This window comes from Balaenoptera musculus, chromosome 2, assembly GCF_009873245.2.
Source record: "Balaenoptera musculus isolate JJ_BM4_2016_0621 chromosome 2, mBalMus1.pri.v3, whole genome shotgun sequence".
In the NCBI taxonomy this organism is placed as follows: Eukaryota; Metazoa; Chordata; class Mammalia; order Artiodactyla; family Balaenopteridae; genus Balaenoptera; species Balaenoptera musculus.
This window is the reverse complement of record NC_045786.1, coordinates 160189747-160217494: the sequence shown is the minus strand read 5'-3', so window position 1 is coordinate 160217494 and position 27748 is coordinate 160189747. Positions and strand designations below refer to the sequence as shown.

General features: G+C 35.2%; 1 protein-coding gene across 4 annotated transcripts in view; it reads left to right on the top strand.

Moving 5' to 3' along the window:
* The window catches only part of GALC (galactosylceramidase), a 62041-nt gene that overhangs the window by 10193 nt on the left and 24100 nt on the right, over positions 1-27748 (top strand). For 3 of the 4 annotated variants that reach the window (XR_005018757.1, XR_005018758.1, XM_036843476.1), the window contains exons 2-10: positions 6902-6970; positions 7231-7294; positions 8865-8978; positions 10986-11125; positions 13018-13056; positions 17417-17547; positions 24837-24992; positions 25942-26066; positions 27443-27570. Coding sequence is in view for 1 of the 4 variants with exons in the window: in XM_036843476.1 (XP_036699371.1) it covers positions 6902-6970; positions 7231-7294; positions 8865-8978; positions 10986-11125; positions 13018-13056; positions 17417-17547; positions 24837-24992; positions 25942-26066; positions 27443-27570 (966 nt within the window). In the remaining 3 variants the exon portion in view is untranslated. The remainder of the gene's footprint in view (positions 1-6901; positions 6971-7230; positions 7295-8864; positions 8979-10985; positions 11126-13017; positions 13057-17416; positions 17548-24836; positions 24993-25941; positions 26067-27442; positions 27571-27748) is intronic. The other variant, XR_005018759.1, reaches the window with a different exon arrangement.

Sequence of the window (27748 nt, the reverse complement as noted above, 5' to 3'; positions counted from 1 at the left end):
CAGCGATGCAGGTGCGTTTATAAAGTTAGGCCTCTATGGTGCAAATATTTGATTCAGGTTATTTCATAAGAGGCATTTCTACGGAAACAAAAGAAAAACAATGGTTAGTGGTTGGAGCAGATTATAAACCTAGTCTGAGTCCTGAGGGTAGCCAGTTGAGATTTCTAGATGTAGGACTTGAAGCATCTTCAGACGGGGTGGGGACAGATGGTGGCAATCATAGATTTTCCTGGTTTGTAGCTTGAATATCTCTGGTGGTGGTGGTGGGGGGGTTCTTTCTGAGTGGTCCATACAGCAAGAGGCACGAAGATTGTTCATACATGAACTGTTGTAGTGACTTCTCTGGAGTTTATATTTAGTTGTCCCACTTTAGCTTGCATGGCTTCAGGAAAAGGGCAATTTTAGTTCTCAATAATTCCAAGTCAGAAAGGTGGGAAAAAATTGGAAACAATATCTGGAGAGTTGTAGCCAGATATTAGAGGAAGTGAGAAGAATTCAGTATTCAGTCCAGTTTACAAGTAGAAAACAAACCTCAAAGGCAATTAACAGGACTAAAATCTGATATCCACAGGGTGTCCTATAGTTTCCCCTTCCCCCCACCTTTTATCAGAGATAACCCAAATAAGGCTAATTTACTTGCAAAATAAGTCTGGCCTGATTATTTAATAATTAATTTATTTATTATTTATTAAGTGCAACAAGAATAGTGATAGACCATATAGGCTCTTTCAAGTATACTCTGCTGGACCTTCACACAAGGAATCACAGATTGGACTCTTAGAAGTCTCTCTCAAGGTAGGAAGCCAAGCTATGAGCTTACCATCAGACTTTCCCTGCAGTACTGATAGATTTGGGTGAATTCCTTTCTTCTCGAGGTCTGCCAAATATCCTGAGGTTCCTACATCTGCCAGGAAGCGACCTTCCTTACTCACCTGGTAAGGCTTCTGTAAGCAAGTTGCCAGGCTGATTTTTCCAAGGAGCTTTATTGGCTCCATGAGTCAACCTTAGTTCCTTAATTCTGCCTGGTCATATCTGAGTCTATGTGCATCTCTCTCAAATATGACATTCCAGTTAAAACCTTGGTAATATAATCAATGTTTCCAATTGTGTCCTGTTACAAGGAGGACAGATTCTTAGGAACTTATGCAAATAAATATATTGCTATGAAAATGAGAATACTCACTAAGAGTTTCTAAATTCTTAAGGGATCAGGTAGGGAGAAATTTGTTTTATCTTTGTTTACAAGGGTACACTTTACCAAATTGCTGTAAGTCATAGACAGCTTAGAAAAAAAGGTTTCCTTAAGTCTGGGGGAAAAAAAAAACCATTCAAGAACTAACAATGTTTCAGATAAAAAATCATAAAAATTATAATTATCCTCATCAGTTCATTCAGTTCCTTGTAATTAATTCTGATTGATCTTGATCTTTAGTTAGCAGTTTTATGAATCTTTTTTTACCTTAGAGTTCTGTAAATTCTTACCCAGTTGAGCAATATGATCTGAAAATTATCAGAATCCTGTACTTTAAGTTAGAGTCCTTTCCACAAGTCTTCTTGAAGATGAAGTGCTTTTTGAAGAACACTTTTGCAAAAGCATCAGAGTAAAACAATAACTGTCTGTAAATGGCAAAAAGACTTAAACACGACCATGTTAAAGATCTGATAAAGTTTATTATAATGCAAATGACAAGGAAATTAGGTTATTTCTGTGACATACAACATTTTAATATAATAACTAGAATTACAAGTGATAACATTATACCAGGATATAGCAGGTATCTAGGAATTTCATGTAATTTCTGAAACACATATATTAGTAACATATATCAATACAAATATAACCTAAAGAAGGTTTAGCATTATGTCTTTGACAGTGCTTCCCATGCAATTTAACATACCAAATAAGCCTAATTAGTTTAATGTCTGTCTTTTTATAAGGAGAAAGACCACATCTTTTGAGATGTTCCAGGGCCCATCTGGAAAATCTCAAAGTTATTTTGAGGTCAAAAAGACTTCATTTAGAATTTGATTTTGGGAAGTTTGTCAAAATATCAAAAGGTGTTAAAACACTTGATTAAATAGGATTGTTGGTCACTGTGAAATAATACTTAGTTATCCATTTAACCAAAATGACAAGAACTTCACAGGCAAATAGAAAAAGTTACTTATTTTAATCCCAGTTTAACCGCCCCCCCCACCCCAAACACACAACCTTAGCTCTTTTAATAGAGAAGACTCAGGTTTTTTTTTTTTTTTTTTAAGTAATTAAAGATTCAGTAAAGATAATGTGAAGCATAGAATATTATTTTGATAAAACACAGAATCTTTATTTCCTAGGCAGTTTACTTAAAAGGTAAAGAAAAACCTTTCACAGGCTTATCAAGGGCAGACCAATAGTCTAATAAAAATTTGTCTTTTTAGCAGATGAAAGATAATTAAGTTTTAGTTTTACATAAGTACACTATTAAAGTTTATTTAAAAAAATCCTTCTAATAAGTTTATTTCATTTTTAGCTAGCTTGACTACGCAGGTAAAATTCCCTCTCTTCTCTTCTCTGTCTTTCTCTTTCCCCAGCTTCTATATCCATTCGTTTTGTCTACTTTAGGACAAAATTACTTTCATTTCCCTAACAAAAATACATCTCCCTACCTCATACCTTTTCTTAGCTTACATCCTACTTTCCTTGATAGAATTGTTTCTCTTATTATTTCTAGTATTTTAATTACATATATTAGTTAGAATGCTTGACTCTTATAAACCTTAATTTCTAGTGAAAACTAGGAAGTAAACAATTGTGAACTGTTATACCAGTATTCTGTAGGTTGGCAAATTTATGAATACATTTTATAATTTCTAGAAGCATATGCTTCTTTTTTTGTACAGTTTTTCATTGTAGCACAAGACATGTTTACTAACAGATCTAAATATCTTTTGTTTCTCTGTGATAAGAAACCAAAAGTAGATAAACCTATGTTCAGTAATTAATGTTTTAGCATTTTATATTATTTGGAAATTTTCTATATATTTAATGAATTTCCATCATTTAACTTAGCAAAACTCTAAGGTTTCAAGTTACCAATGAGATTTGGGTGACTATTTTTAAGTAGACATACCATAAAACATAATTATTTTTGAAAAGTGGATGTCTCGGCGATCAGAGCTTAAGTTATGCATTTGCATTACAAGAAGGAAAAGCCAGTGGATAACTTGGTCTGTAGTCTGATCACAGATCTGACCTTCTACTGTGGGAAAAAAAATCTTTTCCCTAACCCAGCTGATTTTTACACTTTTATTTCCTAATGTTGCAACCTCACTCATAGGTGCTGGTGCATATTTCAAGGTAAACAGTAGACTAATGGGCTAATGTATTTATTCTTTACTACTACCATCCTCCTTTTTATTTTTGTGGTTTAAACCTGGAATAGCCAGTATTTCATAAAATGAGGCCTCATAATGTCCTAATATCTTTACTTTGATATTAAATCCATTGTTTAACTTGCTGAAAATGGAAATGTTTTGTTATTTTATGTTTATTAACTCAGTTTAAAATTATTAAAATGAGAAGAATTGTTTCATAACTCAGAATAGGAGACTGTTATCTATTCTAATAGTGTCCTTATGTGTAATGCATCACTCATCTTAGAAGTTCGGTAAATGCCGATTGAATGAAAATGGTTGCAACACTATATTTGTACACCACTTTCAACTTCTTTCTGAAGTCCCTGGTACCTAGCACAGTTTGTGGCAGTAAGTGTTTGGAATCTTCATATTTGATAGGGAAGGCAGTATGGTGCACGTGGACTTAAGAGCAGATTGCTAGGGATCTGTTCTGGGCCATGCCACTCACTGTACAGCCTTGGGCAGGTTATGTAACCTCCCTGTATCTCAGGTTTTTTTCTGGGGACACGGTGATACCTACCTGGTAGGAACATTGTGAGGATAGATGTCAAAGCACAGGATGGCATCTGTCACATGACTAATTTTGGTTAATATCATTCTGTTTCCTAGATTAGTGGGGAGGAAGTTATTCCAAGGATTTTAAATGAAAAACGTGTTCCGGTTTGGTTATACAATGCCTGCCATTTGTTGAGAGCTTACTATGTTCCAGCTACTGTGCTAAGGCTTCCTGGGCTGCTTGTAAAGAGCTCCAGGCCTTATTCAGGGAGCGTGATTAGTAATTTGGTAATTTGTTATTGCTTCATGGTACAATTCAACGTTTGGCTGTACTGCTCCTAACTGACTGTTGCCATTGACTAATGCTTTTGCATTGGGTGTGACTATAGGCTTGCGATAGAGTAATGATGTGGTGTGGTTACTCAAAGTTGGCACTTTCTGTGTTAGGGATACAAGAGCACAGAGAGCAAAATAACCGCCAAACAGTGAAACACATTGTTCTAACAACAATGTATATCGTTAGCATAATGCAGAGCAGGCAGCATTGTTTACCTGGGGTCAAGGATAGGTTAGTGTGCATATACAGCAGTCATTCACTTTAATATTTGAGCCTCTGCTAGTCCGTAAGCTCTTTGAGAAAGTGACTCTATTTTAAAAAACAATTTGTGTATACAGTGCCTGTCAATTCTTGGGAGCTTACTATGTGCCAGCTACTGTGCTAAGTCCTTTACATATACCTTATTTTAGTCTTAGGACAGCTGAATGAATAAGATAACCCACTTTATGATAAATTGCCCTTGGTCACATTGCTTGTAAATGATGTAATCAGGATACCAGCTTCATGGACGCAAAGCCTATATTATGTTGCCTGTGCAGTGCGACAAATGATAACATAAAAGATATTAAATAAATGGTTATTGAATAATAGAATAAATGGGGATATGAACTTGAATAAGACACAGTCCTTGTCCTCAAGGAACTTAGAGGTGAAACAGAAAAGTAAAGCAGTGATGAGGGTGCAGGGACAGAAGAGTTATGGTAGCCACGTGGACCTTGTGCCAAGGGAGTCCACAGTCCAATCTGCATCAGCGGTCCCCGACCCTTTTGGCACCAGGGACCGGTTTCGTGGAAGACAGTTTTCCCATGGACCGGGGGAGGGGGGATAGTTTCGGGATGATTCAAGTGCATTACATTTATTGTGCATTTTATTTCTATTATTATTACATTGTAATATATAATGAAATAATTATACAACTCACCATAATGCTGACAGGAGGTGGAGCTCAGGTGGTAATGCGAGCAATGGGGAGCGTCTGTAAATATAGATGAAGCTTCGCTCGCTCGCCCACCACTCACCTCCTGCTGTGCAGCCCTGTTCCTAATAGGCCACCGACTGTACCGGTCTGTGGCCCGGGAGTTGGGGACCCCTGACTTAAGTCAAGAAGGTATTCTTCCTTGAAGAGGTGGCGTTTGACCTGAAAACTGAAGGATGAATTGGATTTGGCCAAATGAGGGTGTAGAATGCACTCCAGACAGAAGAAAGAGAAAAATTAGTTTGTTAGACCTAGATAGATGGTGTGAGAGTGATAAGGGGTAAAGTGTCAGAGTTAGAATCCAGATAATTAAGGGATTTGGGTATAAAACTGAACAATCTGAACTTTATCCTGAAAGCTCTTGGGGGAGGGAAGTCTTGGCAGGTTTAAACAGAGTAGTTTCATGGTTAGGTTTTTGTTTAGGGAAGATTAATCTGGCAAGTAGTATGGAGGATAAAATATGGGGAGGCAGATGGGAGACCCTGAAACCATTTAGGCTGTTCTAATAATTGAGGAGAGCCTAGATGAAAGTAGTGGAGTTGAAGATGAGGGGATGGATTTGAGAGATATTAAGGAGGTCTTGGTGACTGAAGATAGATGGAAAGTTTGATGAAAGGGTGACCCTAAATTTATGGCTCAGACAGGTGTTGTTCTTTGCTAAGATAGCAAATACATGAGAAGGAAACAGATTTAGGAAAAAGTGCTATGTTTGGTTGGGGATGTGTTGAGCTTGAGGTGGCTAGAGAGTAGCTCCATGGGCCTGTGTGTCAGTGGCAGGGGCTGGGAAGGTCCTGGGTCTGAGACACCACCAGAATGTCAGCGGTAGCATATATGAGAGTCAAATAGAACATCAAGCCCCATGGAAGTCAAGTCTTGCCCTTGGCATGCACCTGGCACGGTGCTGGTTGTTTCATGTTAAAACCTATCTCTTTATTGCCCTAGCTCCTGTTGCTCCCCAAAGTATACATAATTGCTGGGTTACTGATTTTGTGGTTTCTTTGTTGAAGCAGTCATCAGCCATGGTTTAGGTGTGATCAAGTGTTATTTCCTGCATCTTCCACCTCTCTCTTTCCATTCTGATGGAAAGTCTTGTGTGAGGTTTCCTTAGTACAGCCTGGCCTGGGGAATCACTGTGTGGTCATTCTTAATAGCAAGAGGTAACACCTATAAATCTCTAATAAGAATGAGGAGAGTGGAGGTTCCTTTAAGCAGTGCTGCTTGTAATATTTTCTTGCAAGATGTTGAGGGGAAAAATTACCTGAGATTCATCTTTCCCATTCTGGCCCCCAGATATTGTAGTTGACAAACAGCCTTAAGACAGAGAAACTGTTTCATTTCTTCTAAAAACCACTCTGTGAGTCAAGCTCCTCAAGATAAATTTGTAATAATGAGATTCATCAATAGACTTAGCAAGCTTACCTCCCAGCCAACCCTCATCTCAGTAGAAGAGAAACCTGGTTGTTGCTTGGAACCTATGTCTTAGCTATGGGACAGACAACAGCCGTATTTGCCCAATGATGGGCAAAACCAAGACAGGCAAACAGATAACCTGGGAAATGACTTTCCACAGCTCAGCGCTGCCCAAGAGCTGGCTAAATATGGGCATGCTAGATGGCATGCATAAGCACTCTGAAAAGGTGTTCATTATTGGATTTGTTTTATTCATACTTTTGAAAACTTTTTTTATTTTTTAGGCCACCTCCCGACTTCTAGTAAATTACCCAGAGCCCTATCGTTCTCAAATACTGGATTATCTCTTTAAGGTAATGAAAAAATAATTATTTAATGGTATCTGTGATATCTTAGAAACTGTGGTGAATTTCACCAGTAGTCTTTAGTACCTTCACAATTCTAGTTTTTAAAAAACTAGGCAAATTACTTTTAGAATAAGATGCTGTTTATTTGAAGTTTTGCTTTGGTTTTCTCATCTGCAAAACCAAAGGCAGTGATTAGTAATTGTCTTAAAGTGTTTTGTCCTTCGTACAATGAATCACAGTGTTAATATTGTTACTTCTTTCCCCAGCCAAACTTTGGTGCCTCTTTGCATATTCTGAAAGTTGAAATAGGTGGTGATGGGCAGACAACAGGTAGGAGTATTTGTGGAATGGCATCGTTTTCCCCCAATATTTAAACCTATACTTAAACTTATGGACTGTGGTTTCAGAATATAAAGAATGCCAACATTTTTGTTGTTGATTACTGCTTAGATTGTTCTTTATTGTTCCTTCTTCATTCTAATTATTTTTAAAATATTATATCGAAATATGCATTTTTTCCATACAAAGCAGCTTGTGGACTTTAGATTGCTTATTTAGTTGAAGTACTAAGTAGTAAACAAATCCACAGTTTTTTATAAACTAATATTTACTAGACAGAGCATAGGGAGAGTTTGGAATTTTACTCAGAAGTTAAAAAAAGAAAGATTTTAATGTATAAAATATGTAAGATGTTATTAGCTTTAAATAAAACATGTGGCAAAAATATAAGTAATTTCAGAGATATTTCAGAGATACAGCTTTTTTGTCTTTTAAAAATAAAATCATTTTTAACCACTAAATTTTCAATCTTCATTGTCATAATTTTGGCTTTGTGTAGTACATGTAGTCAATTAAAAAATTTATAGGTCTCTGGTTTTCAGGAAGAAGAAAATTCTCTCAGTGATTGTATATAACTTACTTTTTATCAGTTAGATTCCATTATAGTGAACCTTAGAGTATTGTCTATATACCCGTGTACCTGTTAGTGACTTGGAAGTGACTTTTGTTAAATAGATATATCTGTGTAGTGGAATTGGTATTTAATTCATGCTGAAGGAAACAATGCAAATGGAAAACAAAAGAAAATCCCATAACAAAACTATCCCCAACCTGTTATAAGAAGACATGCATTTTATTGTCAAACCCTATTTTGCAGAATTGATAATGACTGGCCATCTTCATTTGCTGAAGCTAAATTAGAGGTAGAGATACAGAAGCAGGTAGTTCTTGTGAATTCTGATGTTTACCTTTAAGAAGAAAAGAGCTAGGGCCCCTCTCCTTCTGAGGCCCTTCTTAACAAGGGCAGATGTTTGTGAAATGTGGTAACACGTGAGGACTGATGTCACTTACCTACCTTGACACCCTGTAGAGGTTAGTATAGAATTTTCTTACAGTGGGAAAGTGTACTTGTTCCTTTTTTTCTCAAAATTCCGTTGTCTTGATTTAACAAGGCATGTTACAGGCTCAAGGCATGGGGTATGGAAATTGGGGCTTTGGAGCCCAGGATTCACATCTAGGATTGAGAAGCTGGAAGCTGAGGTGATCTGAACTTAAAGTTGGACATAGGGATTTGAAAACCCCAGAGACCAAATCCCAGCAGAATATAGTCCTAGGAATTTTCAATTATATGAGTTGATAACACTTCTCTTAACACTGCTTACAATAGAAAGTTATGGTTTTATTATTTAAGACCTTTATGATGCTTATGGTAATGAAAAAATGAAATAATATGCTTTGATCATCCATCCTTAAGTTATATAAGATTATTCTTATGTGCCCTACATCAGGATTGGATCTGGGATACTACTTCTCTGAAATGTGTGTATGTGTGTAGGGGAGAGTGGCCTACAAAGCACCATTAACAGATAGTTTCCTTTCTGTTTTGCTCTCTCCCATTCAGATGGCACCGAGCCCTCCCACATGCACTATGAATTAGATGAGAATTATTTCCGAGGATATGAGTGGTGGTTAATGAAGGAAGCTAAGAAGCGGAACCCTAATATCACACTCATGGGTAAGAAGTGAAGTTTGATGTACTTTTGTAGTCTGTTTTCCTTTAATTTTTAAATTCTGAATCATGTATGTGGAGTATCTATTAATACTGTAGTATTAATAATGTTGTTAATACTACCAGTATGCTACCAGCAGCAAAGCACGTGCCAGGCATGATTCTTTCTTTGCTCATATATATTGTGTCTGATATTTATCATATCTCTGGAGTAAGACATTACTCTTCTCATTTTACAGAAACAGTGGAGGCTTTGAGAGCTTACACCACTGACTTAAGGTCAGAAAATTAGTAAATGTCAGAATCAGGTTTAGAACCTTATTCTGTTGTTTTTGATTTTTTGTCTTTTTCTTTTTTTTGCGGTGCCATACTAATTTCCTCAACAAAATTTCTCATCAAAATTTGTAAAAGGGCAATACTATTTATACAGTTGTATACTGTATGCAGCAGTATATCCCAACTATTTGCAAAAATTGTGTGCTACCTGCAGTAGTAGACCCCATTTCTAGATGAGGTACATACAAAAGTGTTTTTTGGTTTGTAGGTTTGTTTGTTTTGAACCTCAAGGATGTGGTGGTCACTGTTCTAGGCTTTGGGGGTGCCTAGAACAGTCCAGCCCCCAATTCCTGTCCTCGTGGAGCTTAGATTCCGGTGGCAGGATGGTTTCTTAAATGGGACTGTACTCCTTGCACTGTTCTCCTGTAGCAGTGCACAGACCTATAGAAGATTTCACACATACACAGTGGTGACTTACTTTTATCATTTGAAGTGAATTTGATTCTTTTAAACAGGCTTACACATTCAGGCTAAATTACACGAGTTAATGAGATCCATTTTATAGGACTTAATTTCAAGTTATTTTTAAAATCATTTTCAACCATCCAGTTAAAGGACAAGCATAAGTTTTTCTAAGTTAAAAAAAATGAGGAGGTCAGTGTGTTCTTTCTAAATGGACTTTTGTAAGAGATTCCAGAAATGTTTTGAGCAGTAAAAAAGCATCATTGACTTCAGCACATACTTGCCCACTGTGCTGTTTTCAAGGTCAGTTCTCATTTAAATGCAGAAAATCTGGCATGCTGAGCCATGTCCTAACAAAGACTTCACATGGTGGGCCTTCAGAATGTATTGGGCATTTCATTGTTTTCAAACATTCCATTATTTTAATGTCACATTTATTATGTAGATACACTTAGGCATTCTTCTAGAGTTTAGAAAAATAAGCATTTTGTCACTTTGATTTTAATTTTTTTCAGTGGTGAACTAGATTGGTAATATATATTAACAGTTAAGGAACTTAATGTTGACCTTATTTTAATATTAATATATTAGTAAGAGAATTAGGATTTAGAATCGTAATTAGTGCTTCTCTACTCTTCTCATTTTTTCTTTTTGATTAATAATAACTGGGGTATTGGAAGAATGTGGATTATTTGTTCTATATCGTGTAACAAAGGTATATTTCCCTATTGAGTCAATGGCATTTATATTGACATAGGACACACTAGTTTTGTTAAATTTGATTACCTGACTAATTAGTCTTTAAATAGCTTCAAGTTGTAAGAAGATGTACTAGTGAATAAGGAATTTGTATTGTACTTACCTCACAGAAATAGTTAAGCATAAGCCTTTCAAAACTCTTTGATTTGACCTTAGAGAACAAAAATTGAACATTGCATATCTTTTTAGCAGGAGGTGGGGAAGTTAAGTTAAATTGTAGGTTACATTTCTTTATATTGGTAAGTATCATTGAGAGAGGTGTTTGTTTTTATTTCTTTTTCTTGAAAGAGCATTTGGAATTATGGAACCTGACTCTCGGGATCAATAAGGAATTACTGTGTTCATAAACTGGAAGGGATTTTGAGAATTTGTGCATGGTGTGTAATCTTTCTTTTAGTCAGATCTTTATTGGCTTTTGGCTTAGCCTGTGTTCGTTCTTTTTGATTTATTTTGCTTTGTTTTTAATAGTGCCAGCACTGTTATACCTACTCCAACTTTGCCTCTTCCTCTCTGCAGGGCTGCCATGGTCATTCCCTGGATGGCTGGGGAAAGGTTTCAACTGGCCTTATGTAAATCTTCAGCTGACTGCCTACTACGTCGTGACCTGGATTGTGGGCGCCAAGCATTATCATGATCTGGACATTGATTATATCGGAGTTAGTAATATATTTTTTAGAACATGATTAACCTTTGGACATTTATTTATAATTTTTTAAAGTAATTTGTGGCACTTTGTTGACTGTTTTGTGTCATGAGACTAATTTGTTCTATTGGTGTCTATTAACAAATTAACTACATGTCACCATTTATTCTTTCTCTCTGCCGATCCAAATTCTTCCCACTTTCGAAAACTGTACTTAGTATGTGCCTCCCGGAACTATTTCTTTGTTTTTGTTATTGGTACTACCCCAGCTCAAATTCTCCTTCTTCCAAGCTTTCCCTAGTTTCTCTAGTTCTTACAACAATATTGTGTTTACTATATGGTTTAATGAATGATTAATCTCATTTTGCTCCATGAGTCTTCCGTGGTCCTAAACCAGAGGGTGGCTGACTTCTTCTTAAAGGGCCAGAGAGTAAATATTTTAGGCTTTGTGGATCAAAAGGCAATATTAAGGATATTATGTAGGTAATTATATAACCATTTAAAATGTAACCACTTAAAACTGTTAAAATCCATTTTTAGCTTTCAGGCTGTAAAAAGTACAAATGGCGGGCCAGATTTGGCAAGGTGGCAGAAATCTGCCTACCCTTTTCCTAAACAGTTATTTAACACCTTTTAATGATTTAAGAATGTAAGACATGATATCTTGTGTTTCTAGCTGGTCTGTTGGCAGGCTGGAGGGATACGTCGCCCTGCACTGTACCCCATAGAGCCTCACACACACTCATAGTGGGTCTCTATACACTTTTGCTTGTTAATATGCTGTCTGTCAAAACTGATTTTAAAAGTTTTTGTGCAATTAGCAAGCAGTTATTGAGCTTCTATTGTGTTGCAGGCATTGTGACTATTATGTTTTAGGGATACCAAGATTAATAAGCTCTTGAGGAGTTCAGTGAGAGAGGCAGACACTGGAACAGATAAAGTACAGTATCACAGGACATGATATAGGACATTAGGATGAGCCAAGGGCTCTAGGAAGCCAGAAGCAAGAATATACTTGTTTTTGTTATCCTTCCCCAGATTACAACAAAATTGTTTGAGAACTTTCTTAAATGTCAGGGTATGTTTAACCCATAGTGAAACTAAATGTAGGTTTGGGTCGAGCAGCATTCTATGGTAAAGTCACACTTAGAAAATGTTTCTGGTAAATAATGGGTTATTCACATCTCTTTTAGACTCTTGATAATCACAAGCTATGGTGAGGAAGCTTCTTTGATAAGAACACTTTCCAGTATCAGTGGAGGCTGAAAAGAGTACCTGGAGGCTAGGCCCATCTCTCAGCTGCAAACTGAAAGTCGTGGAAGTTCTCTTTCAACTCTAAAACCTCCTGCTACATGATTCTAAGCCTGAGAGATTTCTGCATGTTCCTTTTATCTGTCTTCATTAAGAGTTTGCTGTTGTTATGTAGCACATCGTTGTGATTCTGTGTGTGCGCTAAAAATATTACTCCTGTACATTGTCCTTATTAATACTTGGCTTTTGGGTGTGTGTGTAGGGGTCTTATAAGAATTATTATAACAATCCCATGTCTGTTAGGTCTCCAGTGCCTGCTATAGTCCTTGGCTTACATTGCCTTGTCAATCTTTGTTGAATGATTGAATGGATATTCCATTTTTAGAAATCTCTGGAATTAAGTGACTTTTTGAAAAATACCCACCAAATATTTTAAGGTTTTTAAAAATAATATTTTAATTAAAAATTATGTTGTCTTGTAAATATCTATCAATTTTATAACAGGACATTCCCTTAAGTAAGAAAAATGGATTTTCAGATGATAAGAAAGATGATGAGAGATAATATTAATGGGGAAAGTTTAATATTAATGATAATATTTGCTTTCTGACACAAAAACTTTCAATTCTGACATTTTGACTTTCTGTTTTGCAGATTTGGAATGAGAGGGCATTTGACATCAATTATATCAAGGTCTGTACAACTTTAAAATCTTTTTATCTTTAAGTTATTAGTGAAAAATTCCTTTATGGTTCCATGGAAATTAGTAGTAGGAACACCGTATTTTTTATAGCACAGTTATTTGTTTTGCTAGTTATAACATAAAATTCAAGCAAAATATTAATAATATTTATATTCCTGATTAAAGCATATGTAATTCCCTCTATGCCCCAAATTGCCTTTGTCCGTAGAGTTGTGTTGAGTTTTCCTACTTAAATATTCATTATTTGTGGAATTATGATAATCGTTATAAAAACAATTGTATCATTTTAGATTTTTAGGACTTCAAGAAATGTAGATTTTTCTTTCACTGTCATATATCAAAATTTATAGTATATAATCTCATTCTTGTTTTCTTTGGAATGCCTGTTATATTGGAGTGTGTTGGATGTTTCTATTTGTGATTAGCAAATAGGTACCAAGTAACATTTGCAAAGTGTGTTACTTTTTGAGCCACTTTCCCTAAATATTTATCTCTATTTAATTCTTACTACCTCCTTTATGAGGTAACTACTATTATTTCTATTTTTCAGTAAAGGAAAACCTGAGAATAATAACCCCTTCTGTCACTGGAAAACAAATGGCAGTTTAACTTTTCAGGTGGAGATATTCTTTAGTTTACTTTATGGTTATATTTGTCTTGTTTTATGTGTCTTTTCTCCAAGAAATATAATTTTGTGGTTATATTTTCTTTCAGTTTTAAAAATTTTTTTCTTTAAATTGAGTGTCTTATGTTTTTAGGCAGGTAATATCCACTAAATTTCTTTCATTTATTTATTCATTCAGTCTACCAGGAAGCATTTACTCAACACCTAGTTTGTCAGGCATTGTGTACATGCTTGGAATACAAGGATAAAAAGTACTGTTTCTGCCCCAAAAGAGTTAACATCTGGGGACTAGAGTCCCATATGAACAACTAAGATATCAGCTATAATTTCTTTGGCACAATAATGCACAGGGTTGTCAGAAGGTACAGAGAGGAGGTGACACCTCTGCATGAGTGGATTTGGGAAGTCTGTTGGAAGACTAGTTGGAATCTTCAAGGTGGGATGGATAGGAACTCCCCAAGTTGCTAAGGCAGGGCCATGCCTTTGATAAGAAGTGAAGACTGGGAGGTAAAGGGATTTGGAGGAAGAGCAAGTGGAGAAAGATGGATTAGACAAGTGGGGGCACTGAGCCATCAGTAGGCCATTATGTTCACTGCAGTAACGGCACAATTTAATCACTAGTTGTGGGGAGGAGAAGGCATAGATTTAGAGGACTGAATGCAGCCAGAGCCAGGTAACTCAAAGTTAACTCCATGCTGTAGGCCTTACCAGTGAAGTGATGAGAGTGTGGTGGTGTGGAGGTGGGACAGTGGAACTAGTGTAAGATTGAAGCACGAGAGTTGTTCATGGAAAGTTATGACTGCTGTGAGTATAGGTCTGATGAGAGCAGCAGGAGGACAGAGCAGAAGCCAAGTTAGTGGCTGTGTCCTGTGTAACCCTATCGTCAGGTGGACCGTGTTGCTGCAGTCATGGACTTTCCTCTTCCCAAATTTGACATTTCGTAGTTTTTTTTTTTCTCCTTGGGATTATACATGTCTCTTTAATTGTGTTCATTTCATTTGATGGAAACATGAGAAGCATTAGAATTTAGTTTCCTTTTGGAAAGTTTCCTAATGGTCTGCAACTAAGGTGGTTATTTTATTTTATTTATTTACTTTTTTACTATTAAGAGTCTGTTACTGATTCCATTGCATTCTAATTCAGCTTACCTGATTTGAAAGACTGTAGTTCCTGTTCTAACACTCATCATCAGTGTTTCAAACAGTTCAGACTTCATTTCCTTTTCCCTGAAACTTTAGTTTACCTGCAGTAACATGTCTCAGGAAATAACTTTTAGTTTGCATTTGCCATTTTTGTAGCAAGATTTTATTGGAATCTGTGTCCTGTTTGTTAAAATGCCTATTGAAAGGGTTCAGTAATGGCAGATGAATGTAGGTGTTCAGGTTCGATAAGCTTAATGAATATATATTCCATATAGTATAATAAGATGGCCCCTGGAAATAATGAGGATTTGTTTTTAAGAGTAGAAATAAATACAGTACAAACAAGCAATGTATGTAAAGGTGGCAAGCCTATTATTTCTTTTTATTTTTGCTATTTACATTGTATTTATGATTTACTCTGGTTTTCAGTGATGTTTTTAAATTGTGTCTGGAAAATCCTGTCTAGGATCTGAGGGTGGTGGATGGAAATGGATGTGTGAGTCTCTGGACCCTCATTCAGTCCAATCAGAACAGCTTCCTTTTCATTTATCTTATAGGTAGGGTTTCTATCTAGGCTTTTTAGGGGGCAGAAAGGGATGGGTTCCACAGCAAAAACATTTGGAATACATTAAATGAAACTTTGCTCAAAGAATGCTGCTATTCATACTGATTTTGGCAATCTATTGTAAAACACAGCTTATAGACTTGTATATTTTGGAGTATTATTTGAATATATACTTACTTAAAAGTAAGCAATCTTAGAGGTGATGGTCTAGGAATAACACTAGAAAAATAGATATAATATTGCGATAAATGCAAATGTGACTAAGTTGTTCTCCTTCCTCTCTGTAAGAATAAGAAAGAATTTCAGGGTGATGAAACTCAAGATTGGTCTCCTAATAGAGAGCTTGGGAGTCTCAATCCTACTGAATCTTGAGAGTTGGTCTTTATTTACTATTAAGGATCTGTTCAGATTTCTTCCAGAGTGGAATTGATTCATTATTTGCCTCCTAAAAGAGCACATTAATTGGAAATTTCTTTAGTTTGGAAAAGTTAGAAAGTGAAAAGAGAGCTTGTGAAATTCTTTGTTCTTTCTTACCTTAATTAATTCAACCAATGTTTATTGAGTACCTGCTACTATGAACCTGACAGTTCAGAGTGCTTGGGGGTATAGCAGTGGGTTTATTCACACCCATTGATCAAGAACTACTTCTGGGGCTTCCCTGGTGGCGCAGTGGTTGAGAATCTGCCTGCTAATGCAGGGGACACGGGTTCGAGCCCTGGTCTGGGAAGATCCCACATGCCGCGGAGCAACTAGGCCCGTGAGCCACAACTACTGAGCCTGCGCGTCTGGAGCCTGTGCTCTGCAACAAGAGAGGCCGCGATAGTGAAGAGGCCCGCGCACCGCGATGAAGAGAGGCCCCCGCTTGCCGCAACTAGAGGAAGCCCTCGCACAGAAACGAAGACCCAACACAGCCAAAAATAAATATAAAAATAAATAAATAAATAAAAGAGCCTTCCCTAAAATTAAAAAAAAAAAAAAAGAAAAGCAGCTTCATTATATATAAAAAAAAAAAACAGAACTACTTCTGTTTTGAAACTAACATGGTATTGTGAAGCAATTATACTCCAATAAATATCTATTAAAAAAAAACAAAACTTCTGTTTCGAAATCTGAACCTCCTTCTCCTAGGTGAAATAATGTCTTCTTTTCTCTTGTCTTGTTTTATATATTGGCAATCCATACATTTCAGTATACACTACTCTCTGATTTTCTAGGACATTCTGTTAGTTTTAGTGTCCTGGTGAGTGTTTGCCACCTAACGGTGAGGACCCCATCTTGTGCTTTTTTTAGAGTCCTCATGGGGCGCAGGTACAGAACTAAATACCAGAGTAGGCACTCTGTGCTTTGTTCATTTACTTCCTGTTACAGTTTAGCTTGTTACTTTTAATCTGGTGGGTGGATAGTCCTACAGGCAGATTTTATTGCCTGTCTTGTGTATACCTATTAAAGACTTGAGGGTAACAGCAGACTATTTCTTATTTCTACTTCTAGTATGGTACAAAATACTAAGAACTGTAATATTTTCAGTAATGGCAGAATATTTAAAGACATTGGAAAATACTCAAAATAAACTAAGTTAAAGCATTGTATTTACCAAATGGTATATTTAATTTGATCCCAATTTATTGTGTCTGCGTAAGAGAATTCATGAAAGAATGCATACCAGGATAATAGTGTTTTATTTATGGGTAGTACTGGTCTGATTTTTAAAAAAAAATTTCCACCCTTGCACCCAAATTTTCTATGGCTAAACATAATTTTAAATTCAGAGGGAAAAATCCCTCTAAAACATTTTTACCTCTTCAGTTTTTTTTTTTTCTCCTTACATTCCCATGAAGTAGATTATCTTAGTGATAATGCTTTTTCCCCCCAACACGAGGCACATTTCTACTGAGGAATCATATTGACACTATCATCCAGGATGCTGAGTTTGAAGACATTTTAGCTTTCTTCGTTGTAATTCAGCCGCTGAAAACTCATTTTTAACCTTTCCTGTGTTCTGCTTATCTCTCTGAAAGGTGTTAAGAAGAATGCTGAACTATCAAGGTCTCCAGCAAGTGAAAATCATAGCAAGTGATAATCTCTGGGAGCCCATTTCTGCTTCTATGCTGCTTGACTCTGAGCTCTTGAAGGTGATTGATGTTATAGGGTAAGGAATGTTTTACTTTGAAAACTAACAGTTTCTGATTGCTTGCTGTGGATATTGACTGTGCCTTTGTTTTTGCCTGCTTCTCCCTATTTGATTATATTTTCAGAAGGTAGCTTTCTTGTATTTATTTAACCAAAGCATGTATGAATGATATTTCATTCCTTTTTTCTTTGAAGTGTTTATACTTCGGGAATCTTTCTATGACAATGGAATAATGTACTGGTAACTTAAAATATTGTTTTAATGTTTGGAGTAATAAAACATGGCTTTGTTTAGATTAAGGGGCAGAGTAGTGTTTACATTTTAGAAATTATAAAGGCAGTGTTGTGAAATTAGTTCCTAACCCTCAGACTTCCTGTGCTTGGGCGTTCATGAACACTTAGGTAAATGGTATGGTATGATCACTGACCGTGACTTTTGTCACATATCCTTAGCAGTATGGCTTTGACCCTGCTCCTTAGTCCAGTTCTGCCTTTCCGCCTTTGGGGCCTCGACCTCACTGGGTTCCAGCAGTATTTTTTTTTTTAAGTGTATTTGAATTTTGTCTATCATGATAATGTATATAAACATTTGAAAAATAGAATACATATATATGTGGAGTTTGTTCTTTATTCAGTGTGAAGGCTGTACTTGAACTATGTGTGCTTTTTTTTTTAACGAAGAATTTTCAGCGTGCACAAAAGTAGGCAGAATAATATGGTAGATATTCATGTTCCCATCATTCAACCTCCATAACTGTGAACCCATGAACAATTCTCCATTCACATGCCTATCCATTCCTCTTTTCTTCCTCCTCACATTATTCTGAAGCAAATCCCAGACATTATATTATTTCTTCCATAAAAATTTTACCATTTATCTCTCAAGATAAAAACTCTTTCGTTTCACCATAAATAATACCATTATCACATCTAAATATGTGATAGTTTCTTGATATTATCAAATATCCGTTATTATTATTTTATAGTTTTATTTGATTGAATCTGGATCCAATTTAGATTCATACATTATGATTAGTTGATATCTAAGTCTCTTCTAATTTTTTGGTTCTTGCTCCATCTCTTTTTTTTTCCTTTTATTTGTTGAAGAAACTGGATTGTTTGTCCTGTAAAGCTTCTCACAGTCTGGATTTTACTGATTTCATCTTTGTAGTTAAGTTTAAAATGCTCATCTATCCTGTTTCTTGTTAGAAATTGGTAGAGGCGTAATTAGATTAGATTTAGGCTTATTTATTTATTTATTTTTTGGCAAGAAAAGTAAAATGTATTTTAATATTTTATACATTGAAATTAGAATGCAATTTTTGCCTTTATTGTTAAAACTTGCATAAATAGCTCAAATCTTGAGGGAAAAAAGTTGTGTTGATCTTGAATATATTTGGCTAGGAAAAAATAAATGAAAGTATGGGTTTCAGTGTATCTTCATGAAGAAGTTGGATGTTTAATTCATTTTATCTTTATTGATGTTGGTATCTTATGCAATGAATTCTCCTCTGAGCACTGCTTTAGGTCTATCTCATAGAGTCTGTTTTTTTATCATTATTTTCTAATTTATTGCATTGTGGTCATTTGATGCTGAATGTATTATTTAATTTTTTTCATAAAATTTCCCAAGGTCTTCTTTTTATCTTATTATATTAGGGTATATTTTCTATCAGGATACGAGAACTGAGTGTGTATTATCCACCTTACTGATTGCATTGTTTCACTATTCGGTATTCTAATTATTCTGCTCACTTAAACTATCCACGTTTACTAAGAGTGTTAGTTTCCTCTTATTAGTGAGTTTCTATTTTTCCTTTCAATCTCATGCAATTTCTGCTGTTTGAAAGTTGTTGCTGTGTTATTTGGTACATAGGTATTAGTAATGTTTTATCTTTATTATGGTTTGTAACTATTATTATTAGAAAAAGTCATTCTTTGTCTCATATTATGCTTCTTGGTTGAATTTTGCTTTGCATGTAACTAAGATAGAGAACTCTGCCTTTTTCTTTTTCATTTGTATTTGCCTGATAGATCTTTGCCCATACTTTTATTCTTTACCTTTCAAGGTAGTTTTGTTTTAGGTGTGATGCTGCATATAGCATAGGTTTAGATTTTGTTCTAAAAATCTTCATATTTTAGTGAGTTTAACTCATTTATATTTATTGATATAACTGAAGGTTTTGTTTTCTTTTCTACTGTGTTTGTTATTTAATGATTTGTACCATATATATATATATATATATATATATATATATATATATATATTTATATATATATAATACACCCCCACACACATTCTTTTGCTATATGATTTGTTTTCTTTGCTCTTTTTAAATGAAGTGTCTTTTTTGTTATTTAACAAGTTTTGATTCTATTGATTACATTTATGCTGATACCTTTATACCAGTAGTTCTCAACTGGGGATAATTTTGCCTCCTACAGAACATTTGGCAATAACTGAAAATATTTTTGACTGTCACTGGCGTAGGTGCTACTGGCACCTGATGGGTGGGGGCCAGGGTTGCTTCTCAGCATCCTCCAATGCACAGGATAACTCCCCCACAACAAAGAATTATCCAGCCAAAATATCAGTAGTGCTGAAGTTGAGATCTGCTCTATATTAATAATCTTGGTTCTCTATTTAGATATTGTCTATTCATTTACTATAATTAATATTAAAATTATTTTATAACCACTTCTTTCTCCCCCTCTCTCCTACAATGGAATTTTAATTACCAGAGTTTCTTAATCTTTGTGCTTTTACATGAACATAAGCTTGAATGATCTTGATTTGTCAGCTGCAAGTTGTAATCTTTTACTCCCAGCTAACTGGCAAACTTAGTTTACATTTCACTTTCTTTCCTCCTTTTATTTTGTGTCAAGTATATTAGTTATACATTATTAGAAAATGTAATGTTTATGTACTATTTAATTACCCTTTCTTTCAGTCGAGCTCTACTGTTAAGCATATTCAATGCTCACCTGTAAGTCTTTTGCTGAAGTATCTCCTTTAGTCTCTTGAGAGTCAGGAGCTATATTTCTCAGAAAGTGCTAATGGAAACAATATTTCTTGAGCTTTTACATGTTTATTAGTATATATCTGTGGCCTTTAGACTCAAAGGACAGTTTGGCTGGGTATAAAATCCTTGACTCATATTTTCTTAATTCTTGAGTATCATAAAATTTGCTCCTTTGGTTACTTACATAAAATGTTGCTGTTGAGAATTCTGATGCCAGGCTTATTTTTTCTTATAAATGACTTGGCATAATTCTGGTATGTCCAAAGAATATTTCTCTGTAACTTCAGAGTCTACTACTTTTATACTGTTTACCATTTCCCAGTAAGTAGTGTGCACCCTTTGAATATCTGTATTTCAGTATTTTCTTTTTTCAGTAAGTTTTACTTAAATCTTAATTTAAATAATCATCCTGCTCCATTACTTTGGTTTTCTTTGTAGAAAGCCCAGTTACACATATTGGATCTCCTTTGCATATTGTCTTTATTCTATATTTCTCTCAAATCTTTTTTATCTCTTTATTTATTAGACAGTGTCTAATCTGTGTTCCTTCTACTTTAGTCTTCATTTCTAAAATGCTTTTTCTTTTTAAAATAATTATTCTGTAATTCTCTCACTTTAGTTTTATATACCTCTGTTGTCTAATAATTTCATTTCCTTACAAATTATTAAGTTTAACATACAAACACAAACACATACATACATACAGAAGATCATAAGAGTATAGCTTAATGAATTATTGTAAAGTGAACATACCTATACAACTACCACCTAGGTCAAGAAATAGAAAATTATCAGTATCTATGAAGCTCTCCTCTTGGAAATCTTTCTAATCAGTAGCCTCTCATTTTGCACCAAAGGCAACTACTAATCTAACCTCTATTATCATAGACTAATTTTTCCTGTTGAAAAACTATTTAAATGGCATCTTAGAGTATCTATTATTTTGGTAAACACTATATTTATAAGATTAACTCATGTTGATTTTAATTGCTGTTTCAAATTCAGTTGTAGGAATATAACACAATTTATCCATCTATTCTTTGTTAAAGGTCATTTGGATTGTTTCCAATTTTTGGCTATTGTGGTACAATGGAATTTTGTTTAGGAGATGTTTATTCTGTGGCTCCCACTTCCGTAGAAAGAGTATGCCTCCCTGCCCCATTCATGTTGTGCTTGACCTGCACTATGTTTGCAGATTTTTGTTTTGCAGTTACAGTACTTTCTGGGGTCTGCTTCCTCTGGGCCCCATTCTCCCTACTGTCTAAATGTTGTCTCTCCCTCATCCTAAGGTGTTCCTGTCATATTCAATTTGGATTCTAATTTAAGCAGCTTATTCTTAAGGTGAAACTCTACCATTGCAGAAAGGACTGTTTGCTACCTATTTCTGAAATAGTTAAGGGTTTAAGCTTGTATTGTCCAATATGGTAACCACTAGCCACATGTGTTTGTGGAGCACTTGAAATACGGCTAGTCTGAATTTAGGTATGTTATAAGTGTAAAGTATGCATTGGATTTTAGAGATGTAATATAAAAAAGTAAGTTATTAATAATTTTTATATTGATTTTATGTTGAATGATAATATTTTGGATATATTGGGTTAAACAGTATATAATTAAAATTTCTCTTCTGCTTTTTAAAAAATGTAGCTACTGGAAGATGTAAAATTATCTGTACACTTCACATTGCATTTCTATTGGACAAATCTGGTTTAAACTGTCACAGTATTGTGTTTAATCTCTTAGTGAATTTACTGTTTTTGGCACTTGGCCCCAATTTCAAGCCTGTGAAGACATTTTCACTTTAGCCAGTTGTCCTCAATTCTTCCATTCAGGATAGAGTCTGCTCCTGGGGGTGGGTGAGTACCTGTTAGTCCCCTTTCACTTCCACTGTTTCCATATTCTGTCTGTTGATCCTGGCCAGGCCTGATGCTGCAAGGCTTGCGGGGATTCCCTGTCACCTAGTTTTTTTTTTTTTTTTTTTTTGTCACCTAGTTTTGATGCGGATATTGTCTGTGGGTTTTTACTTTCCGTCATCAGGTTGGTCTGTTTGGTTTCAGGAGGAGTGCTGGGGGAGTTTCAGAAAGTAGGCTACCATGATCCACCTCATTCATAAGTTCTATTTTTCTTTTAATACACATATATTTTTCTGTTAGGATAAACTTGGATTTACTTTCATTGATCTTAATCTTGTCATTTAAAGTTTGAAAAATCATGCCATGAAATGTTAGAGATGTTTTTGCCTAATTATATGCATTTAAAAAATTATATTCTTAAAGAACTTTTAAATTTTGTTGAACTATGGATCTGGACATTGGGAGAGACCTGGATTTTAGTATCAGTTCTGCCCCTCTTTTCTCAGATCATTTGATAAATCAATCAGGTTTAAAATGTAACAGTTTCATTGTTTTCTGAATGAGGGATATAATACCTATTTCTGTAACTTTAAAAGAGATACTTTTTCAGATTTTAAAAATAGTGCATGCTCATTGTAGAAAATTTGGAAAATGTAGAAAACTATAAAGATAGAGTTGGAACTTACTCATAATCTTAATATCTAGAGATCATTAATAACATAATATATTATTTTCCAGCCTGTTTTTTTTATATAAGTATTTTTTACCAGAGACACACCAAATATACATTTGGTTGAGTGATAACTAGATGAGTCTTAAAATTAGTATTTGGTTGAGATGTCAAAACCAAATATCATGACCATAGAATGAAGTTCTGGGATATAGAATAAATCTAAAATGTAAAAGTTTATTAAAATTATATAATTTCAAAGAATAGTAGTCAGATTTTCCAAGTTGGGAATTGTAGTACCAAAACAATAATTTCTTAACCCTGTTAGGTGCTGGCTTGCTCTTGGGGTCTCTGTTGTATATGTTTACAATACTGAATAGATGCCTGTTTTCAACTGGGTTCAGTGACTCAACAAAATCTTGGTGGAATCTCATTTTTTCCCTAATTCTTTATATTCTTTATTATTTATCCATTTCTTCCTTATGAAATCCTGGAATGCCAAATTAATGTTGTGCCTTAATTCGTCTTTACTAGTATAATTAATTTCCAAGTAGGATATTTTTTTCTTAAAAGATTCATGATCTAAATGGAATTAAATAAGTAAAAACTAAAATAGGTTTTCACAATCATTCTTTTAATGTTATGAATACTAGTACACCAAACGACAAAGATTAGAATTATGATATAATCCAATCTGCGTTATTCTGCTTGTATTATTGTTAACTTATTTGTAAATAGTTGTTGGCCTAGAAAATATAACTCCTGTCCCTAAAGTTATTTGGTTCATGTGCTCTCTAATTCTTATACTAACTGTTGGTCTATTTTCTATTTTCCATTTGAAATTTCTTAATTGTTTTTATATTCAATAATCAGTCACTTCCACAATCATCATTATGGCAGTATTTTACGCTTGGAACAATAAATATACATTTATATTTAGGCTGACTCCTCTCAAATGCTAGAACAAGGGAGGGGTTCATTAGTCTGGGGCAGGGTTTCTCAGCCTCTGCACTACTGATATTTTTCACTGGATAATTCTTTGTTGTTGGGACCTGTCACGGGTGTTACAGGATGTTTAGCAGTATCTCTGGCCTCTGCTCACTAGATGCCAATAGCAAATCCTGCCCTGCCCTGCCTTCTCCACCAGGCAAAAAGCATTCAAGTTGAGAACCACACTGCTCTGGGATAATAACTTCTAGTTTTCCCAAGATAGTTTATTCTTTTTATTCAAAGAAGAATTCTCTGTGCATTTTTGTTTGTTTTAGTGTTTTTCTTTTTACCTGGGAATAAACAATAAATGCCTCTCTGTCTACGAGGGGTGGGAGCAGGGGAGAAGATACTACATTACATAATAGACTCATTAGTCTTATTTTTGGTTTCCTTCCTACTGTCCAAGCTCTCTATTTCCCCTGGGAAGTCTAAATCCTGTCTCCACCTCATTCATCTTTGGAGTGTTCTAGGCCTCTTCTGCTGCCTCCACCTGTCAACATGCTTCCCTCCATGTTATGGTTTCCAGAAAGAAATTTCTCATCCATTGCTATCTTCCTTCCCATTCTGTGTGTTATAGGTTTATCTCATTCTAAGGGTGTTCTGAGACACAAGGGTGGGAGGAAGATGCTTACAGTCTGACAGCCACCTGGAAGCTGCCCATTATTTTAAAATAGAAATCTTGGAGAAGATATGTATTTTTATTCACTCAATAAATAGTTATAAGTGCCATGTTCTGACCTTTTTACATTTCCTCCCACCCTTTCTTTTCTAGAGCTCATTACCCTGGGACCCATACAGTAAAGGATGCTAGGTTGACTGGGAAGAAGCTTTGGTCTTCTGAAGATTTTAGCACTTTAAATAGTGATGTGGGTGCAGGCTGCTGGGGTCGCATATTGAATCAGAATTATATCAATGGCTACATGACTGCGTAAGTTATTAGAAACTTCTAAAGGTTTTTATTTTGAAAAATTTCAAAACACAATAAGTAGAAAAAAGTACAGTGGACTTCCATAGTCTCACAACCTAAATTCAATGATTGGAAACATTTGCCTTACTTTCTTCATCTATACCTATACCTAAGCTGTGTCAACTCAAAAAAAAAAAAAAAAAGAAGCAAGACACTGCAAATAATAGAGCTTATTTGGAGTCTGATATATTGTCTCAGATATGGTTAAGTTATCTCCCTGGCCTGATAATAGCTGTTTGTTCTTATGTTCTTTTACTCCCTTAAAATCACTTACTACTGAGACCTGTTCTGTAAGGGCAAGCATTGTGGCCAGGCTTAGATCACAAAATGGCTTAGGCCTAAAATGGCTTCTCTTATGTCAAGAAAGTTATGTCTGGTTCTCTTCCTCTGGGGAACCCTTACCCTATCTGCCTACACCATCATTTGAACCCTGGCAGTCTGACTCTAAGAGTTCTCATTTGTAAAACCTTGCAACAGCTCAGAGTGAAGTTCATAAAATTATGTCTTGAAATTGGGGCACTTAGAATGCTGACCGTCAAAAGGAAAGCCAAGTATGGATAAAGCCTTTATTTGTATTTGGCTCACATTTGTGACATGTCTGGTACTGGTAGGTCATGATTCATCTTCTGGTTACACCATTCGTCAGTAAAATTATACACCTCATATACATTTGTATTTTTTATTATATGATTCACCATTAAAAATATTTAGATGCATCCAACACTTGATTTTTCAAAATGTGGGTGAACTTTAGGCAACTTATATTTTCTTGTTTTGGGTGGTAATTTTTTGTCATTTACATATATTTGTGTAAACTCTGATAAGGTCTTTTTTACTATAGGCTTGTAGATATTTACATTTTTATTACAAGCTGCTTTGGTGTTTCCTTTTTATCAAACAAATCTTTTAGCACAATTGCTTGGAATTTGGTGGCTAGTTACTATGAACAGTTGCCGTACGGGCGTTGTGGACTGATGACTGCTCAGGAGCCCTGGAGCGGGCACTATGTAGTAGAAGCTCCTATCTGGATAGCAGGTATGGTTCAGATTCCACCTCTCAATCCCTAACTTCCTCTCTAAGAGACAAAGCAGGAAACACTTAGAGGGGATTATATGAACACTGAGTGTGTGCGTGTGTGTTAGTTTTAAGTGTGTCTCTGTTTCAAGCAAGATTTGTCATAGTGTTTTGTAAGAATCATTTGGGTAACCAGGCTACTTTCTGTATTCCATTCTCAATTATTCTAAGACCAGGCTTTTTTTTTAGTTGATATATTTTTCTCAGAGATTTGTAGTCATGACATTATGTAACCATGACATTATTCTAAACTCAGGTTGTTCTTTCAAAAATATGGAAATGTTAAGTTGGATTTGTATATCCTGGTTGGTTAACCCCTTAAATGTTGAAATAGTTGGTCCCACATTATCTACTTGAACTAATGTACTTTTCTAATTTTGTCACCGATTAATTGTGTCACCTCCCAAAATGGACAAGGAATATTGCTCAGTACATTTTCAGGACCAACCTTGGAGGTGCCCAATAAATACATATTGTGGAAATAAACTTGTTTGAAACCATAAAGCTTAGTTTTTGGAATATTTTGTTAACTTTTTAAAAACCATATTCTTTGTAGTTATATTAGGATGGGTTAAATAGAGATCATCAAAAATTGGGAGGGGATAACTTTATTTTTTACTCTTGGAAAAAAAAGGTTTACTCAGTAGTCTTGAACTGACAGAGTGTGGTTCATTTATTTTCACCAGTCATTCTAAGAATATTCCCATAATTGTACCATTTAACTAGAAGTTGAAACATGAGACTGGCAAGTATTCTTCTCCAAAATAGAAAATAGCTGTTAGACTCAATCAGACTTGGGGTGGAAAAGTTTTCCTTCTACCCTTCTAGGTTCTTTGGCTAATCTAATAATTAAATGGTTATAAGGCAGATCACCAGGAAAAAAACCACATTTAATTTTGTACATAAAAATATGAGACTTAAATTTGCAGTCAGGCAATTGAGGTTTATAATGCCATCCTGAGCTAAGGAATGGGATAGGGATCTGGAGCTTCAAAGGGGAGGAAGACAGTTCACAGGAAGAGAAGAGCAGATGTTTGCCCTGCCATGCAGGTGAATCTTTCAGATACAAAGTTGTCTCTGGTAGTAGCTGTCTTTCTGTGCCAGGTCCCCTATCTAAATTCTTTCAGGCAGTTAAAGGAGAGAGAAAAGTTTTTCTTTTGTCTGCTAGGTCTTGATTGCCATCAGCTCAAAATAATCCACATGCTAAAGTGGCACATTTTGGGGTGGCATGTTCTGTTTTCTTTCAGACTCAAATCAGTAAACAGCTTTTTATTTTTTGACGAAATCCTATTATCACAATTTTAATCTTATTTGGGTCTTTCTCTGCTTGTCTATAGCTCATACCACTCAGTTTACTCAACCAGGTTGGTATTACCTGAAGACAGTTGGCCATTTAGAAAAAGGAGGAAGCTATGTAGCTCTGACGGATGGCTTAGGTAACCTCACCATCATCATTGAAACTATGGTAATTCTTTGTTGTTTTTATTGGATTAATTCACTTTGTTAGTATTGGAAAATATAGCATAAAACACAACTGAACACCTTTTTAAAAACAGAAAAAACAGGGGAGCTTTTCTCCTCTGCATAGGATCCCAGGACTGGGACAGCCAGTCTGTGGCTTGACCTGCTCACTCTCCAGGTTG